Below are 18,495 nucleotides of genomic sequence, written 5' to 3'. Positions count from 1 at the left end.
GAGCAATGTCAGGCACAAACTAGACAGCAGCCCTGCAGAGAGGGTTCTGGGAGTGTTGGCTCAGGAGGAGGAGGAGAGACTGAGGAGACTCAACAGGAGTCAGCAGTGTGTGCCCTGGCAGCCAGCTGGGCAAACCTCTTCCTGGGGTGTATCAAACACAGCAAGACTGATCCAAAGAGGTGATTATCCAGCTGTATCCAGCATTGTTGGTCTCATCTTGAACACTGTGTGCAATTCTAGATCCTGTCATTAAAGAAAGATGTGAAGGTCCTTGAATGTGTTCTGCTGAGGGCACCAAATCATGGGAAGGGGCTGGCAGGAATGTCCTTCCTCTGAATAGTGGCTGAGGGCACTGGGTTTGTGTAGTTTGGAGAGAAGGAGGCCAAGGAGTGACCTCACTGCTCCCTACAGCTTCCTGAGGAAGTGCAGATGGAGTTGCTGAGCTCTTCTCCCTGGTACCCAGTGCCAAGACACGTGGGAATGGCTAAAAGCTGCATCCATCAAGGAAGGTTTATGCTTAACATAGGGATTTTTTTTTACTGAGAAGGCAGTCAAGTCCTGGAACTGGCTTTCTAGAGACGTGGTTGATGCCCTGTGCCTGTCAGTGCTTAAGAGAGTGTTTAAGGACAGCACTCTTAAAGCCACAATTTAATTTTTGGTCAGCTCTAAAGGGTTCAGGCATTTGGACTAGATGGTCAACACCAAAAAAAAAAAAAAAAGTCAAGATATGAAAAGGTCAATGTAGAAAAAAATTCTACAACCTAGAATTTATCTTTTAAAATCTGAGTTGTCTTTAATATGACAGTAACCACTGCAGACCTAAATTTCCTGTTTGGTTAACTCTGAGCTCATCTCTATTGATATTCTTAGCAGGTTTTGTTCTGGACTTCCATCCATTTGTTACTTTGTTGAAAGATACAGAGTTAGCTTGAAAATTGAAATCTGGCCTATATTTTTATTTAGCCTGATAGGGGGTAAGTCAGTTTTCTCTTATACAGTGCTAATACACTCTTCATCTGTTCACTTGGGGATTATTTTTCCTGTATTGTCTAAAGACTTTTCTGCTATTAAGGCATAGCAGCTCATTCTGGTTTATTTTCCTTGATTCAGGTTTCGATTGAGTAAATCAAGGCAATACTATCTTAGTTTTAAATAAAGCAGCATTTGATATGCTTCTTTTCAAGTGATATTCTGCTGTGATGTTGATAAATTGTTAATCCATAGCCTAAATAATATATTATTGCTGTCTCTAGTTAGTCTTTGGGTATGGTAGGGAGTATGAAAGGCCACAGACTTGCCAGGCTTGGACTCAAACTTTGTTTCAATGAAACACCATTATTTGTTCTCTAATGGCAGGAGTACTATACCTAGCTTGTTTTATCTTTGCTTGTCTTCTTATGGTACAACCCCATTTTATATAGGTAATAGTAAAAAGTCATTACTTTGTTTGGAATGAGTTACTGATGACTAACATAATCACTGAATCATCAAGGTTGGAAGAGGTCTTCCAGACCATCTAATCCAAATGTCAACCCAGCACCACCATAATTGCTTAAATCACCTAAATCATATCCCCAAGTACCACATGCAGACATCTTTTGTAAGAGTAAATCTTTATCTCCCCTGGCAAAACTAATGCTATTTCCTCTCACTCTTTTACCTAAGACATGACAGAAAAGACTGACACCGACTCCACTACAACTCCCTTTAGGCAGTCCCTCCTGAGCCTCCATTTCTCCGGGCTAAACAACCCCACTTCCTGCAGCTGTTCTTCATGAGACATATTTTCTAGCCCCTTTCCCACCTTCTTTGCCTCTTTGGAAAAGCTCCAGCAGCTCAATGTCCTTTTGAAGCGAGTGACACACAGCTGGACACAGTGCTTGTGGTGCAGCCTCACCAGTGATGAGCACAGCGAGACAATCTCTTTCCTACTCTTATTGACCAAATTATTCTTGATACAGGCCAAGATGCCCCTGGTCACCTGGGCACACTGCTGCCTCATGTGTCTGTCTGTCAACCCCCAATCCCTTTCTCCTGAGCAGCTTTCCAGCTGCACTCCTCCAGCCTGCAGAAATGTGTGGGGTTGTTGTGCCCCAGGTGCAGGACAAATAACAATAACATTGGTGGGAAAAGAAATGCACAACTGGCATTTCATTTCATTTCATTTCATTTCATTTCAAAACCCTGAAAACTGGGAACATGGGATTCTGGGCAATGGGATACAGACACAGGAGAATACAAGATGGGGCACTGACTCATACAGGGAACATTAAATATAGTAAATGTAGTAGAATAAAATATAGTAGATGTAGCGTGGATTTGCAGACCAGAGAAAAACAAAGGTTTAAAAGCATGTTAGCACAATCAAATATGACACCAAGGAGATATTTCAGTCAGGAAGAAGCCACTGACACTGTAGTCCTCCCAGCATAGGAGAGAATGCTGATGATTTGCCATCATTGCTCTTCTCTCCCCAAAACAGCCTCCACTCCAGCTCAGACTAAAGCTGTGATCTCAGCTCCCCTAAGATTAGCACTGATGACAGAAAAGGGCCTGCCCTGCTTTGAGGTCATGGTTACATCTTTCACAATAAAGTACATCTCAGTGCAAGAAACACTGACAATTTTCTTTGACTTCTCAAATAGAAAGTCCAACAGCAAATTTGGTTTTCATTATAGCCAGTTCTGTAATGGATCTGAAGACTTGAGTCTAAGTTGTGATTGTTGCTGTACTGATACTCTAACTGCTCTGTGTGCATGCATAGGTTCCTCTCTCAGAATTGAAAAAGAAGAAAGGAAAAAACCCCCACCAGCTTGATTCGTTGAGCATAATTGTATGGATAATCTAAATCCATTACTTCGTGCCACAGAACAGTTTTCCATTCACACATCAATCTCCTCTGAAATAGAAGACTATTCTTACATTTTATTCACATAATGGTTTTGATAGAAAATCTGTTTTGCTGCAGATGAGGGCCCTGGAGGTTTTTGGTCTATTGTAATACATAAGAGCTGCCTGACACTACAGCATTCATTCTCTAGTGCGATTGCCTAGCAGGGCTAAAAGCACTGATGTCTTTTACAGTTCTGGTATTGCCATTATCCATTTCAATGTGGTTTAAATGTAAAAGTGAAATTGATGGTGTTAAAGCATGAATTTCAATCATGCTAAGAAAGAAGATATTGATGGAAGCCAGCAAGGCAGCTTTGAACAAAAATATTGCAAGGAAAAATCTGAAAGGCTGTTTACTGTAAGGCCAGTGACTCTATGTTTTCAAGTTTCAGAGCTGCCACATGCCTGTTCATGTTGCATAACTCGGGACAGTGTGTGTTTTTCCCCGCCAGTATTATGGGTCTTCTTTCTTGATGAGGTGGGACTTAATGGGAAAAATTCTCAAGTCTTAGTTCAGCTTTTTATCTGAGATTTAAGATGTCCCCTCTCATTAATTTTTGTAGCAGGCATGGTTTCTTGTGGCTACAGACTATCGTTGTTCCCATAAAAATTATACCTTTGCAATTATAGTGCAGCCTTCTGTCTGAGGATGAGTCCTTATGGAGCAGTAGTAGAGACACTTTTGTACCATACAAATTACAAAGAACCCTGTAATTCAGGGTTAGGAAAACTAATAAGAAAGCAGTAAGAATGTTTCACAGGAGCTTAACAAGTTGGATTTTAGTTTTCACAGCAGAGAAACAGAGCTGTGAGCAACCTTGGCACAAATTGAAAACAGAATCACAAAGTATTACTTGGTGCATTGAAGCACTTCTGTCTCAACTATGGCTCTGATTCCTGCTTGGATCCAGGCAAACATCCATGGCAGTTTCCTCTGGTGCTGTGGTCAGCAATTCCCTTGCCTGTCTCTATGTGCTTTGTGTCCTAAGGCTTACTGCCGTCACCCAGAAACATGCAATTTTATTATGATCACAGCCATGTCTTGGGGGTCTCCACATTTATCTTGAGTTGCAAACAACTGAAAAGGCTTGTCTGGTGTCTTGATTGATTTGTATCTGTGCTTCCATGACAGCAGCATGCTCTGTACCTGTTTAATTTGTTTAAATCAAATTTAAGCAGTAAGCCAGGTTAAAACAACAGAACTGCACACAGAGCTGTGGTCTTCATTACAGAATTAGAGGTTACAAAGAAGAAAGTAAAATTATAATGCTATATTTCAGAAAATACAATAAAAGTCATCCTTAAACTCGGGTAGTTTTAAAAATTAAAAACTTATCATTTCTAGTGTTCCTTCTAAATAAACCCCTTTTCCTACCTTTTGTCTGATATTCCTGCTGCCATACCTCTACTGTGTGGTTTAAGTTCCAATCCCAGTTTTCTCCATCTACAGCTTGTCAGCCTAAAGTAGGAGAAAAATGCCTATAGAGTCAATACATTCAAACCGCTTGAGAAAAGAACTGTGACAATTTTGAGGCATAGTAACTGGTAAAAGTTCCTGGAAACAAGCTGTAATAATGTGTGTAAAGTGGATTTTTATACAGTATTTCCTTAAGGAGTCTGTTTCTTATCAAAAGATACCTTTTAATGATAAAAATAATGATTTATACCTAGTAAAACATTTCAATTTTACTCTTAATAAAAAGTCTTTTTTCCCTGAAAGATGAATATATACTAGAGTGCAAAAACATCATTTTATCTTTATAGGAATTTCTCATGAATAGTCTTTAAAAATGTCTCTCTCAAGGTGCAGATTCCTCCATTCTGTCTCCATTGTTTGTGTTTATCCTCTCACCAATAACATCTGCAGCCAAGGTTTTCTGCAAAGTCAAATCACAACATTTTGAATTAAATGTAAAATCCTTAGTGATGGATGTCTTCAGCAGGCTGGATGTAGCTCTAAATGAAAATTGATTCATTTTGTTTCAGCAAGAAGGTGATGAAGGTTCCATCTGAAGCCACCTGCTTATCTGGCCCTGCAGTCACACTCAGAAGCAGCAGTCCTTCTTGCAAGGGTGCTGTGGTAAAGGTGTGAAATCTTTGCCATAGGGCTGGACCCTGCTGGATAAACCCACCAACAGCAGCAATCCTAAAAACTCTGAAATGTCCGACTTGTCACATACAACTGAAAACTGTAAAGGCAAACCAGCACTTTGGTTATGCACTCTCATAGTTCAGGGCTTAACCCACAATGTCCCAGCATTGCAGACTAAACTCTGTGTCAAATTGCATTTAATGATTTCAAGTTTGCAAGACAATTAAAAACATGTAAATACAATACTGAAAAATATAGAGCTGTTTCATATAGCAACTCCTACTCTTATTTACATTATTGCAATATTAGTTAAAATAATATACTGTATACTGGTCCCATTTGGTGAAGTGAGGTGGCTGGGACACCTTTCTCACTGAAGAGAAATGTCTCCAGTAGTACTTGAATTTTATAGCTCTCACATTCACAATAATTTTACTTGTGTGTTTTTCATATCTTAAGCTAACAAGTTTGGTAATATTCAAAGAATGTAAAGCTAAAAGCTAGGGATCTAAAATAATTATTTAAGTTACAAAGACATTATTCAGGGCAGCTAAATTAGTTCCTGAACAGGGATTGTGTTAATATATTCCTGGCTTTTTGTCTGGGTCCTGTTTATTTCTTGTGAGTTTATTGAGCAAGTAAAATAAAATCTTTTTTAAGGGTCTGCCAGCAGTTGGCATATTTGTAGGTCCCAGAAAAAGAAAATAAAGATGTCCAGATACATCTGCATGTGGGAAAGCATATACAAAGTCCATCTGGACCTTGTATTAACAGATTATTGACAAAGCACTCATGCATCTAGACCATAAGCAGCCCTAATATTGAGAGAGCACTTTGAAAAGTGAGAAAGAGACCTGAGACCATAAATGAAAATAAAATTCAAGACCTTTTTTATCTGTGCTATGTTATGCTTTCAGAGAATTACCTTGCAGATGAGCAGATGTTTCTTGCTCAAGCAGGTTTATGATATGAAGATTATTGACATTTCCATGGAAATCATTAGTAACATTCAATCTAGAAATTACTGGTTTGTATAAGCAGGGTAAATAGTAACACATGTTGAAAACTAGCTGATCTAGCCTAACTGGTTAATTCACAAATTCATAACCTGTTTCATGAATGCCTATTTCTTCCCTTTTCACTGCTCAAACGTGCATTTACACATATTCACACATGAAATCTCAATTATAACTTTCCTCCTGGAATGCATTGAAGTAAATGGAAAATGGTCCTTTTTCCAAATACCCAGCATGCTTGAGAGAGGTAGAATTAAATGGAGGGTATGAAATAGTACTATGGGAAGCAATAGTATGCATGTATTTATATCTAAAAACGTGTTAATTTGGATGTTCAATTTTAATTTGAATAGAGATTAATAATTACTCAAATAATAGAAGTTCTGACATGTGTATGGGCCAGTGGTGTAATATATCATCATAGCTGATCTTGTGAAGCTTCAGCCATCCTCATTCATATTCATCCAGTGCTATCCAGACAAATAATAGCATTATCACCTACTTCAGAAATCAAACAATGGAAAACCAATATCTGGAACTTTTGACTGGAATAGAAAGGAGTTTATTTTTGTGTTTATTAGCTGGAATACTAAGGACTCAGCTGTGATGACATCATGAGTGACATTCTAATAAATTTCTGAAACTGGATATATAAGCATTCTTGATGAAACTAGAATGAGCTGTTTCAGTCTCTCACTGGCTTACTCTATCATCTATGTCATCATCATAGAATCATGGTTTGGGTTGGAAGAGTTCTTAAACATATTCTAGTTCCAACATCCCTACTGTGGACAGGGACATTCAGCCTGGCCTTGAACACCTCCAGGTGTTCAATCCACAGCTTCTCTGGACAACTTGTTCCAGTCCTGCACCACCCTCACAGTAAAGTACTTCTTTCTAATATCTAATCTAAACCTACTGGCTATCAGTTTGAAGCCATTCCCCCTTACCCAGTTACTGTATGCCCTTGTATGAAGTCCCTCTCCACCTTTCTTGTACCTCCTGTCAGGTACTGGATGGCAGCAATTAGGTCACCCCAAAGCCTTCTCTTAAGAATCTTATCTGCTCTTATATATTAGGACTTTTTTTGTATTGTAATGCTACATTGCACTGAATTTGATTGTCATTCTAGCTAAAGTACAGTAATAGTTCTTGGATGTTATTAGTTATTGTATTTCTCCAGTGGGAATGCACTAGGGGACTATTAGGTGCATATGTTAATTGTGTCTGTATTGATTGGCTTCATTTACTGGATTTTCCTGTGATTTAAATTGATAGACTTCTAATAGACACGGCTACATTTTCAGGAGGGGGTGTAGCTATGTAGAGCAATTTTGAAGACAGGTAAGTCACACATGAAGTAATGTATGAAAGTAAAACTTGTGCCTGAGGTGAGGCAGACACCAAATTAGTGTTTCATCTCTCTGTCTGATCTCCCGTGAGTTCAATGTTACTATAATAAACATATAATAACATTTGAGTATGACTGGATATGATAAATTCAGAGCTTGAAAATAAATTTACCATTAACATGCTCTGTCTTCTGACACCTGACACACCATGTGTGAGAAACAAAACAGAGTGAGCAAGAATCAAAGTGCTTGGGTTCTTTATTCAGCACAGACAGCACTATACCATAGATAGACCTTAAAATCTTCAACTTCTCCAACATTTTCAAGAGAGCAGTAAAACATGTCTTTCCTGTCTGTCCTCTACAGGGAATTACTGGAACGCTGCTTCTTTCGTTACTTCCTCATCTTACCTCCACTTCTCCACCTTCCAAGGGGAAACCAGTGCAGACATCTCTTTCTACTTCAAAACATCAGCCTCAGATGGGGTGTTTCTTGAGAATCTGGGGAACACTGACTTCATAAAACTGGAGCTGAAATGTAAGTAGGCTTCCTTTTTCTCTTCTTGGAAGTTGAAGTATTATGTTGAATAGTAGGTTTTAAAAAATGTGTAAGCTGTCTAAATCCTGGAAATCAAGATGTTTAATATGTTTTCAAGTTGCCTTTGTTAAAGGAGTGCTTGAAGTATATTTGAATTGCTTATTGAGGGGAAAATACAAGGAAGAATAAAACTGGTAACATCAATTACAAAAATGACACTGACCTGAAAAGAGTTTTCAAAATTGTATGTCAAAATTATTTCTAAAAACATTACATCTTCAGCTCTGTGTGCTTTTCTATTTTATTTCATGGTTGCTTTGGAAACAGGGGAAGGAAGGAAAAAAGAGACACTATCCTAAACAGCACTGTAAGGAGCCAAAGTGCCAAAAACTTGCATGTGATATTTAAGAGCTATAAAAAATGTCATAAAAATAAATCTTTATCAGCATTATCGGTTAATAAAATCACTGATCTGAAAAAGAGTGCATAATGACACCAAGAGACAAGTCAATTTTATTATTGGCACCATTTTTAATGGCCCAGGAGCAAACTTTCCAAGGAAGGTGCTGAAATCTTCAGCCACGGCTGAATTCTGCATAGGGAAGTTGAAGCAGTTGAATTAGGAGGAAACATGTTTTATGTCTTCTTTGTTCTCCCCTGACCCTGCCATAAACAGGAGCAAGGAGAAGCCATCTGTGCTCTGTGTGGTTGTTATTACAGCCTCTAGGAGCACATTACAGCCTCCCTGCACTCCAGGGCACTGGAAAAAGCTCCTGTGCTTCCTTTTGTTGCAGGAGCTACTCATGGATGCCAAGGACCCAGATCTAAATGTTGATCCAAAAATTCAGTGAGTCATTAATGTTGATAGAGAAGCAAAGTAGCTGGCTTGCAGATCCTCAATAAGCTGTAGTTTTATGCAGATTCAGTGTGATTTTCATACATACATCGAATTTGAAAACAAACAGCCATTTTCAACACTTCCCAAATTTTAAATACATAAATCAGAATGTAGAAATTTAGAAACTACCAAAAGGCTCCTTTAAAATGCATTTATAAGCTCCTTTTAAATGCATTTAAATTTTTCCCTCCAGGTAAGAATAAAATGCCAAGTTCCATTTGGGTGACTTTTTTTTCTTTCTTTCTTTCTACAATGAATTTATCTCACATTTATTTCACATTGTTTAATCCAATTTCTCTAATCTGCAACTTGCGTGACTCAAAATAGCTCCTATTGAGTCACAGGGAATAGTTTTATTTGTGTTTCCAAGGGACAAGGCTTTTTAATAATAAAGTGGCAACTATTTCGAATTTCCCTTTGAATTTAAGTTAGGTAGGCATCTTCAGAGCTTCTTGCTCCTCTGCTTTATGGAAGGTGTTCTCAGCCACAGCAACCATGCTTAACACTTAGCAAAAAGTGACACTATCAGTGCCTAAAGGTGGCTTGACAGGAACTAAAATTCTTTCAAGCTTAGCTCAGGGTAAATTATAATCATGTTGCAGTGGCTTGCAGAATAGATATACCAGTTCAAGAAAGTGGCAATGTACTCAGAGTATCATTAAACAGGACTTTAATTCTAAACTTATGCCTGAGATCCAATGACTTTGCTGAGACCTGGTATATGCATAAATTTAATCTCTGTCTCATGTCCCTGAATCTAAACTTCAGGTTATAAATTCTTGATGGAAGTAGTTGAAATATCTTCTGTACAAAAAAAAAAAAAAAAGATGAAAAACAACTGCAAGAACTATGCAGACTGTATTTGCTAAAAAATACAAAGCAGTTCATTTGATATAGTTGCATTCACTCTATCCTTTTTCTCTGGAAACTATTTCTTGAAATTTTCAGAGCCCCACGGAAAGGCCTTTCTGTGACTTAACTGTTCTACAGCTCACAACTGAAAAAGTGCTCAATACTGTGAGTTCAGTAATAAAGAGAAACTCACCCTCTCTTCTGAATTACACATTTATTAGTGAATGATTGATTTGCATATATTTTTGGTTTCTTTTGCTCTAGTCTGCACCTATGGTTTTTTGTAATTCATTTAAATAAAGAGTAAAGTTTCAGAATTTCAGAAGTACCTTACATGGCTCTGTAGTCAACTCTGCTGCTTCTTAAGCCTGTTTCCTTTTTATACAAGGAAAAAAAAATTTGATAAATTGTAAAATTGATATATGAATTTGTTCCTTAATAGGAAGATAAATTTAAGTCAGTAAGGTAATTACAGAATTATCCCCAAATTCTGAAGAAGCTTTCCTTTGGCAAGCTTTTTAGCTACCTATCACATTCTCTAATAGAACAGCTATTTTGTGTTAAAGGTTTGTTACATAAGGATCCATCACCATGTATCTACTGAAAGGTGTTGTGCCTCACCCAGTGGATTGCTTTTGTCTGCCTTCCCTTACAGGTCCAGTACTCTCTTATTGGAGCAGGATGACTTCCTCCAAAGCCTGTTCTTGATTTCTTTACTTTTTACCATTCCAAGAGGAAAATGTTAAAATCAGCATCCTGCATGTACAAATTTTATTTTATTTTTCCTTTATGTGTAAAGTACCTGTATGTACCTGTAATATATGGTAAATGATGTATAAACTTAGCTCTATAGACCAGAAACCAAAGGGTTCTACAGTATCCAGTATTTTAATCAGCTTGCTGCACTTAGTGAATGCATTAGGGAAACAAATAATCCCTTCTATTAAAATTCTTAGTTTCAAGTCTTTGGAAAGGAGTTTGCATGTTTTATTCTAGCACAAAAGTTGTTACTAAGAACACTCATTAACTTATATTACTGCATGTTGTCCTTGAGTGCAATAATTCATAAGTCTTATAGTGTCTTAGGGTCTAATAATTGCACAAATTTTCTAACTCTTCAGATTCATATGAAAAAGAGGTGGCATTTGCAGTATCTTGAAGAGTAACTTCATGTGCCTTCAGCAAAACCTCAGGTTGCCATCTCTCAGGGGGGGCAAATAGAGGAAGGAAGGGAAGACCATGTTTCTTTGATTTCACACAGCTGACAAGGAATGGTGTCAAGAAAAAAAACAGGGATAAAATACTACTATGAATGTGGATGAAGACTATAGCTACTTGATTTATCAAGTAACTCCTATGCCAGGCTTGTACTTGTCATCATGCATGGAATAGTTGACAGAGATGTAGAATCACCTGAAGCCTCTATTTTTGCATACACCAGTAAATCTACAGAACCTCATTATTTTTATTGCTGGCTGGTCAGCTGACAAAGGGTAGGATTGCCTAGAAAGGTGGTATTTGAATAAGGTATTAATTTTTCCATAAGGCAGGGATTCCATTTCTGGTCAGAATTTCCAGATGTTTTTAAAATTGAAACTGGATTTTAGAGTGAGAAAGAGAGGATACATCCTCTTTTAGAGCTTTACTATATGGTTTTGTACAATTATGAAATATGGACTGAAGATTTTAGAGTTCTGGCTATGAAAATGTAGCTACTTCATACCTGAGATGCTTGTCATATAGATCACATTTGAATTTTCTGTTCAAAAGATATCTCAAGTTTTGGAAAAGATGCATTCCTGAAAGCAAAAATTTGAAGGCGGCATATTTGTGGCAATTTGGGAAGAAGCAGCTACCATCACTGTTTCCAGAAAACTCTCTTAATGACACATAATTTTAGTGAAAAAGACATTCTACTCACTTCTCTAGCTCCTCTCATCCCAGTACCTCCAAGAAATCTACAGACACTAATGAATTATGTCTCACTTTTACTGCTCAGAAGTAAACAAGTCACTTCTGCAACAGAGAAAGAAAATGAAGCTTAGAGATAAAGGTCAGCTTGTGTTTGATCCTGACATTAACATGTAAGAAAGGAAAGATATTTCTTATTATTTTTTGTAAAAAGCTAGAAACATTTATAGCCACTGCATTCAGGGATGTCACTTGACTGATAAACCCTAAAAGTGCCCTAATAAAAAGTGCCCCAAGGAGTGATCACTGAACTTGGCAGCTGTGAAAAGGATCATGTGGAGTAGCCTGCTAATGAAAGCAGTGGCATGGCTTCAGGATGGGTGTATTTGCTCTGCAGGTTGAGGATACTCACAGCACTCTGACATCTGACATTTGCACATGGAAAATCCTGTGCTGTTTCTGGTGCTTAGCTGTTTCTACACCACTTAGTTGACACATAAGTAACACCTCCAAAATCAGACAAGAAGCAGTGACAGACTAGGGACCATGATTCCCATGGCTCTTTGGTTCTGCCCAGACAGTGTTCATTCCTCCAAGCTGAATACTCTAACACATGACTGCTAATATATTTTGTTTCAAAGTTTAATAACTCCATCACATCTTTCTCCAGAGGCATCCTCAAGCATGATTCTACCATATCAATGGGTTACCCATGATGCTCAAGGTCCCGTATGTTAAATACAGCTTATGTCTTCCACTGCTTCATTTTTTATCTCAGTAGGGAAGCCAGTGTGACCTTCACTGTTTCTTTTAATTGAGTTGTTATTTTGTTTTCCTAGCAGAAGATCACTTTTCTGTAAAACACCCCCCTAGGAAAGCATGTTGCATTAGCCACATGTCAAAGAATGCATAGGACACTGAGAAATCTCTTCGTCCCAGAGGCCCACAAGAAGTTATTAAATTAAATGGAAAAATGTTACAATACTTCAGGGAAATCTATGACCCAAATATTTTTACAGCAATACTTGCAAACTCTCATCATATTCCAGGACAGTATGAAAGTTTCAAACAAACAAAAAAAGAAAACCTGGTGTAAAGAACTGCAAGCACCATTCCTTGAAAGAAAAGATTCTATTTCAGATGAGGCAGGTGATGCAGAAATGCCTAATATTCTAACAAACCAATTTATGGCATCTGAGAAGATTAGTTCCACCTCTATTTTGTTCTGAATTAGTAGATGGGGATGAGTACACAGTCTGGCACATGGGAACAAGCTAAAGGCAGCAAATAAACAATCCAGCTGGGGAAAAGGCTAAAACTGACCAGTGGAAGATCTTAGGTCACATGGCTGTGGGGAAATTAAGGCCATTAGTAACTCTTCCACATCCAGCATGGACTTTGGCAGTCTGTGGTTACAGGTTGCTTTACTTTGGTATCCCTCAATATCAATATGGCATTCATGACCCTTCACTATGTAGTGCATCCCCTCAGCATTACCCCTCTCCTGTCAAGGGTGATTGGACACCTTTCTCATTGCCATAAATTCCACTTTAAAAGTCATTTTATGTGCAGTGTCTTATAAATCAGCTCACACAAAGTTCAAGGTGGGAATCAGATGGCATTCAAAGAGTATAATTGCACCTGACTTTGCACTAAAATCATGGCAAACCACTGCTGGCACTACCACTCAGTAGTTCATCTCAGGTCTTTGTCTTTATTTCCAGTCTACTTCTTGTAACATGCTGACAACTGCAGAGGCTTTGTTACCTTCTTCATTGGTGCTAATCATCTGTATGGAGAAAGTAAATATTTACTATGCTGCACAAAATTACAAGATGCTATAGGCATATGACAGAAACAAACCTGGGTCCTTGAGTTTAGATCCTCACAGTCACAAAGAACCAAAATGCACAACCTATGTCTAGCTCCCTAAATTTATGCAACTCTCTATTAAAAGTAGTTTGAATCTTTGCCAGCTGGACAACTGTTTCAGACTCACATCTTTGTTTTTTAGAAGTCTTCTAATTCCTAACAGTTTGATTTGCATCTTTTCTTAGCCATGTGCTTTGTATCAGTATTGTTCTTTGGCTGAACTAATTGTTTTCAGTTTTTGGCATTTACTCTCCCTTTTATGCTTATGGTGCAATCATATCTTCTATCATCTTTTAATTGCTATGTCAAGCAAGATGAACTCACATAATCTCTTCTCATATTTTCTCTTGTTCCATTTTCTGGTTATGCTAATAAGGTTCTTCCTACTCATTGCACCTTGAATTCTTTTTCAAACACAGGTAATCCAAACTATCCACATTAATTCTGATAATGGTTTACTGGTGCCCTCTACAATGACATCAATTCTTGTGCTGCCCATTTGTCGTAGGAATTTTTGGCTGATTACACTGGGATACTGTTTGTTATGTATTATTTTCTGACCTCTCCAACCTTGTGTTACTGGCAAAAAAAAAAAAGAATAGACATATGCTGACTTCTTGTGCAAATGTATTTATTATAATACCAAATATGACTTGACCCAAAGCAAATTAGAGGTCCTCTAATTTTCTGATGACCTATACTTCACCCATCTCATCAAGAATCTCTGCAATTCTATTTGCCATCTCTGCTTTTTTGGAATAAAATCAAATATGCTAAATATATAACAAATCTATTTTTGCAAAAATCAGAGAGCTTTTTTAAATAAAAAAGTATCCATTGTGTTAACTTTGGTAAACCATTATATGCTTTCATATTGTTTGAGCATCACATTAAACGATGTCTTTTTCAATTGCTGATTTTACAGGCAGTTTTATCTTTATCAACTGCAGGGTAAAATCTTGTCACTAAGTCACTAAAGATATGGTAATTCCATTAGTTTACATATTCTTTGTAATTACCTGTTATTTGAAGTAAAAGTCACCAGAAAACTCTCATAATGTTATACTCTTATGCAGGCTGATGAGTACCAAAGCCAATCACAAACATCTCAGCTCCCCCATCTCCAGAATACATCACTTACGAGAGCATCCAGACAGTTCCTCCTGCAATTTCCACCTGGTTCTCCTCTTGGGACAAACCTCTTTGCCCATCAGAGAGGAGAAAGGAGGGGTGGGGAAGGATGCACATGAAGACCTGATAGTCTTTCGTCACTGTCACTCTTAACTTTAGTCCCAACCACCAACATCATGCCATCACTTGAAATGCTGTGAGTGAGGAAACATGAAAGGGTATAACCAAGCTTTATTGTTTCCTGAGGCTGTATGGCCTGAATCCAATGGGTCTTCTGGGCCTTAATTATTTAGATAATTTTGAGGATCATTCTTCTGAGAGGATAAACAGAATCTTGGTACTCTGAAAACTACTTTTTTTTCTGCAAGTTGAACTTTTTAGATAAAGTGTTAGCAATTGTTTGGTTGGCCTATTCAAAGTCTAAATTAATCTTTATTGGTTTTACCAAGGGAATTCAGTTTTAAAGTAGAAAAAGGTTTTCTGTGGCTAGACAATTTTATGTTGTGCTAAAAATATTTATGCAGCTGGTTAATTTAAATTAGGTCAATAGACTGTTTCAAGTAAATATAATTATTTTCTCCCTAAGTGTTTGTAGGTAGATGTTGAATGTTCATATAGAGTTTTGGCCACAGATTTTCCAAACACTTTGCAACATTTCATTATTGTTTAAATAGTTGTTTAAAAAAATCAGTTCAAATAATGATGGGAATTAATTCATTTTTAAATCATGTTCAGTTCAGGCTCTGCCTTTCTAGCTTGCCTTGCTACAGTTGTTCTAAGGAAAACTAATACTTCTGCTCACAATTTTTCATTTAGAAATTTTGCACACATATAGTTTCTTACATTTTAAAAGGAAAGAAACTCCATGTAAAACTGTTTAAAAGTTAATAAAACAGTAATCTATTCTTTAAGAGCATGAAGGCAGTTGCTATCACAAGGCTGCCTAGCACTATCTGCACAATTTAGACTTTTTATACCGTCTTGATGTAAATGTCTTGACTTTGCTTCTAAAATAGAGCTTTTTGTCTCAAATCATGCATTGCAGACAGCTCTCTACTAGTATGAAATCTTAGAAAGAAATACATAAATCCTCTCACTCACCCTTTTATGTTTTCCTCTGCTACAGCAGGAAAGAGACCAGGTCTCCTGTTGGCTTTACATTTCACGAGATTCATGCGTGCTCAAGCAAAATAGTTCACAAAAGGTGGCTAACCAGGCAGCTCCCTTACTCACACACTACATCAAGTTTTCTCCCTCTAATTACTGTGAAGTCTGAGAACATATTTTTACCTCCAACAGGTCAGTTCTGTTTTCCACTCTTGTATCACTCCAGGATACTTCTGGTTTGTATTTTTAGTAGATACCTTCTGCTGCTATAAACAAACAATACCAAAGATATCTTATTCCATCTTGGTAAATCTACCCTGGATTTTGGCAACTATAAATTATTACAAGTATATTTTCCAGACCGGAAAATCTTTGACTCACAATTTTGATAAAAGTTTGAGTTAGCTGGGACACAGTTAGCTTGGTCCATCTATCCCACCCCCTCTCACACACCCTTTTTGTATACAGAGTTACTACACTAAAAACAAAATTGAGTCATATTTTTAGATGGCCTTTTTTTATTGTGGTAGTAAAGTGCATAGTGCAAGAGAGTCCTTACTCTGATGGTAACCCTGGACAGCCAGAGAAATAAATAGCCATGAAAAATTGCTTATAAAGGAGGCACTACAAATGACAAAACCCTACACAGTCAGGCAGAAAAATCAATAATTTATATCATTGTGAGACCCTGCCGTGATGCAAAAGTTTTTCAGTAGCTACCACTCAGGCACCTAAACATCTTTACAAGTCTTAATCCACAGCAGAATCTACAGCTAATAAATAAATTACAGAATAAGGAAAGCACCACAAAAGAGGAAGAAAAGGACACAGGGAATGTGCTTTCATAAAAGCACATCACAGAAGAGTGGCAGTCTGGGTGTCTAGTTTTCAATCCTGCACCAGGCTCTTACCACTTTTAGTATGATGCACAATTTACAGTTTTGACTGATTTTATTATATTCAAATGTGACATATTTGAGAGGGGTCTTGATATCTTTGTGTCTGTTTGTAAGCACTTAAACACATTGCTCAGCATCTTCAGAACTGTGCCAAATTCATAACAATTTTTCATAGTAAAATAAGCCACTCTCTCCTCTCCAAAAACCTATCTGATGCTTTACCATGCTCAGACAAAATACAATTTCATGAACATTACCACCTGCTTTTATTTTGCCTTTCATTAAAAAAATAGCTATCACTTACACAAAACCCTTTATATGCTGCATGGGAGAGTTCTGTTCTGATGTCTCAGCTTTCCCCTTGTTGTGTTGCCTTCTGTTGTACAGGAGCAATTCAGTTTCATGGTAAAATGCTGCAGTTAAAAGGACATAATGAAGAATATTATAAGCCACTACTGACAGGAGAACACACATCTTCCTCTTCCACTCAGTGCACTGACTACAGTTCCCTTTGTGTGAATCATCTGTCACAAAAGGGACCAGGAGATATTGCTGCTGTACTTTTTAAGCATTAGTAACTCTCCTGAGATGAATCAACAGACCTTCAATGAGTCACTGTTCCTGTCCCTTCCTTCATTCTAGGCAGCTAAGTAGTTATTGGAAGAGAGCTGGCTGGATGGGAGGTAACATCAACCTGAAATTGTATTTATTGCCTTAAAATTAAAGCAAGTAGTTTTCTTTCAAGTCCTGCTCCATCCATCTAATGTTTGACTTTAAACAAGTTGTTTCACATCTCTTTTTTTTTATTACTTTTTTATGCAGGATTGATTTTTTTTTCTTACTTGTCTGAAAATTGCTGCATCAACTAAAATACCATAAAAGTATGGAAGTTGTTTATCTACAAGTTGTTTATCTACAAGACAGCTGCAGTGCAATTAGCATAACTGAAATGATTAATAAAAAATGATAAAAAATAATTATTTTCTTAGGATATATTTGGCCTTTGCATGGTCTTTCCTGAGAAAACTAGGAACTTCTATTAACTCTTTTTTTTTTTCGTCCCCCAAAGCAATCTAATATACTGTGTAGGAAGACTAGTATGTATGTTTGAGTGGTTCATTGACAGTTGAGATTATTTTTAAATTAGATAAAATAACTTAATTTTTTTATCAAAATCAAATCCTTCCTTCTATTTGTCCTTACACAGATGTTTACTCATTATGAAAAAGGTGCTGTATTGGGTTCTGTTTCCCTTCATACTGAGCTCCCCTATAGCCATGACTTTCCAAAATATTACAAGTTGTGTGTGTAAGTGCTTGTCTGCCAGTAGAAAGGGAACTGCTGACTGACTGCAAGGTGAGAAGAGCCAAGATTATTTGTTTTGGGGTTTTTTCTACCTTGCACCTGGAGAGTTTTTGGCCAATTTCAGGTAGCCTGTGTGCAGTGTAGTACAGTACTTCTGAGTTAACTGGAATATTTAAGATCAAAACCACAGGTGCAGATAATGAATTTCAAAGCTCAGCATGGATACAACAGGCAAAGGCTATTACAGTAGAGAGAGTCTATTCCAACACAGGCAATGAAAGAACAAAAAACCAGCTAGTTATTCAGTCAGACAGACATATATATGAAAATATGTTTGAACAGTCATAAAATGAAGTTATGAAGGAATTATTTAAACATTTAATTTTCATTAGATTTCTGCAAAGGTGCTTTGTTTCTATAAACTGAAACTCGAATTTAGGCTTATTATCTGTCCAATTGTTGAAATTACTGGTTCAGTTGTAAATCTTACTAGAAAAAAGATATTAAAGTAACATGAAGGAAGAAGGACAATAATGCACTGAAATTCACTCCTTTTAAATAAATAGCAAAACAATTTATTTGTGTGCAGTCTTGTCTTACAATGTAACGATGTAGTCATACGGATAAGAAA

The 18,495-nt window shown here is 37.2% G+C and overlaps 1 protein-coding gene across 1 annotated transcript in view; it reads left to right on the top strand.

Moving 5' to 3' along the window:
* Positions 1–18,495, top strand: part of CNTNAP2 (contactin associated protein 2) — a 1,078,336-nt gene that overhangs the window by 959,292 nt on the left and 100,549 nt on the right. The window contains exon 17 of the mRNA XM_079302400.1: positions 7,719–7,889. Within this exon, the coding sequence (XP_079158526.1) occupies positions 7,719–7,889 (171 nt within the window). The remainder of the gene's footprint in view (positions 1–7,718; positions 7,890–18,495) is intronic.

This window comes from Erithacus rubecula (assembly GCF_903797595.1).
Source record: "Erithacus rubecula genome assembly, chromosome: 3".
NCBI lineage: Eukaryota > Metazoa > Chordata > Aves > Passeriformes > Muscicapidae > Erithacus > Erithacus rubecula.
Note: the sequence above shows the minus strand (reverse complement) of the source record. Positions and strands in the feature narration are given on the sequence as shown.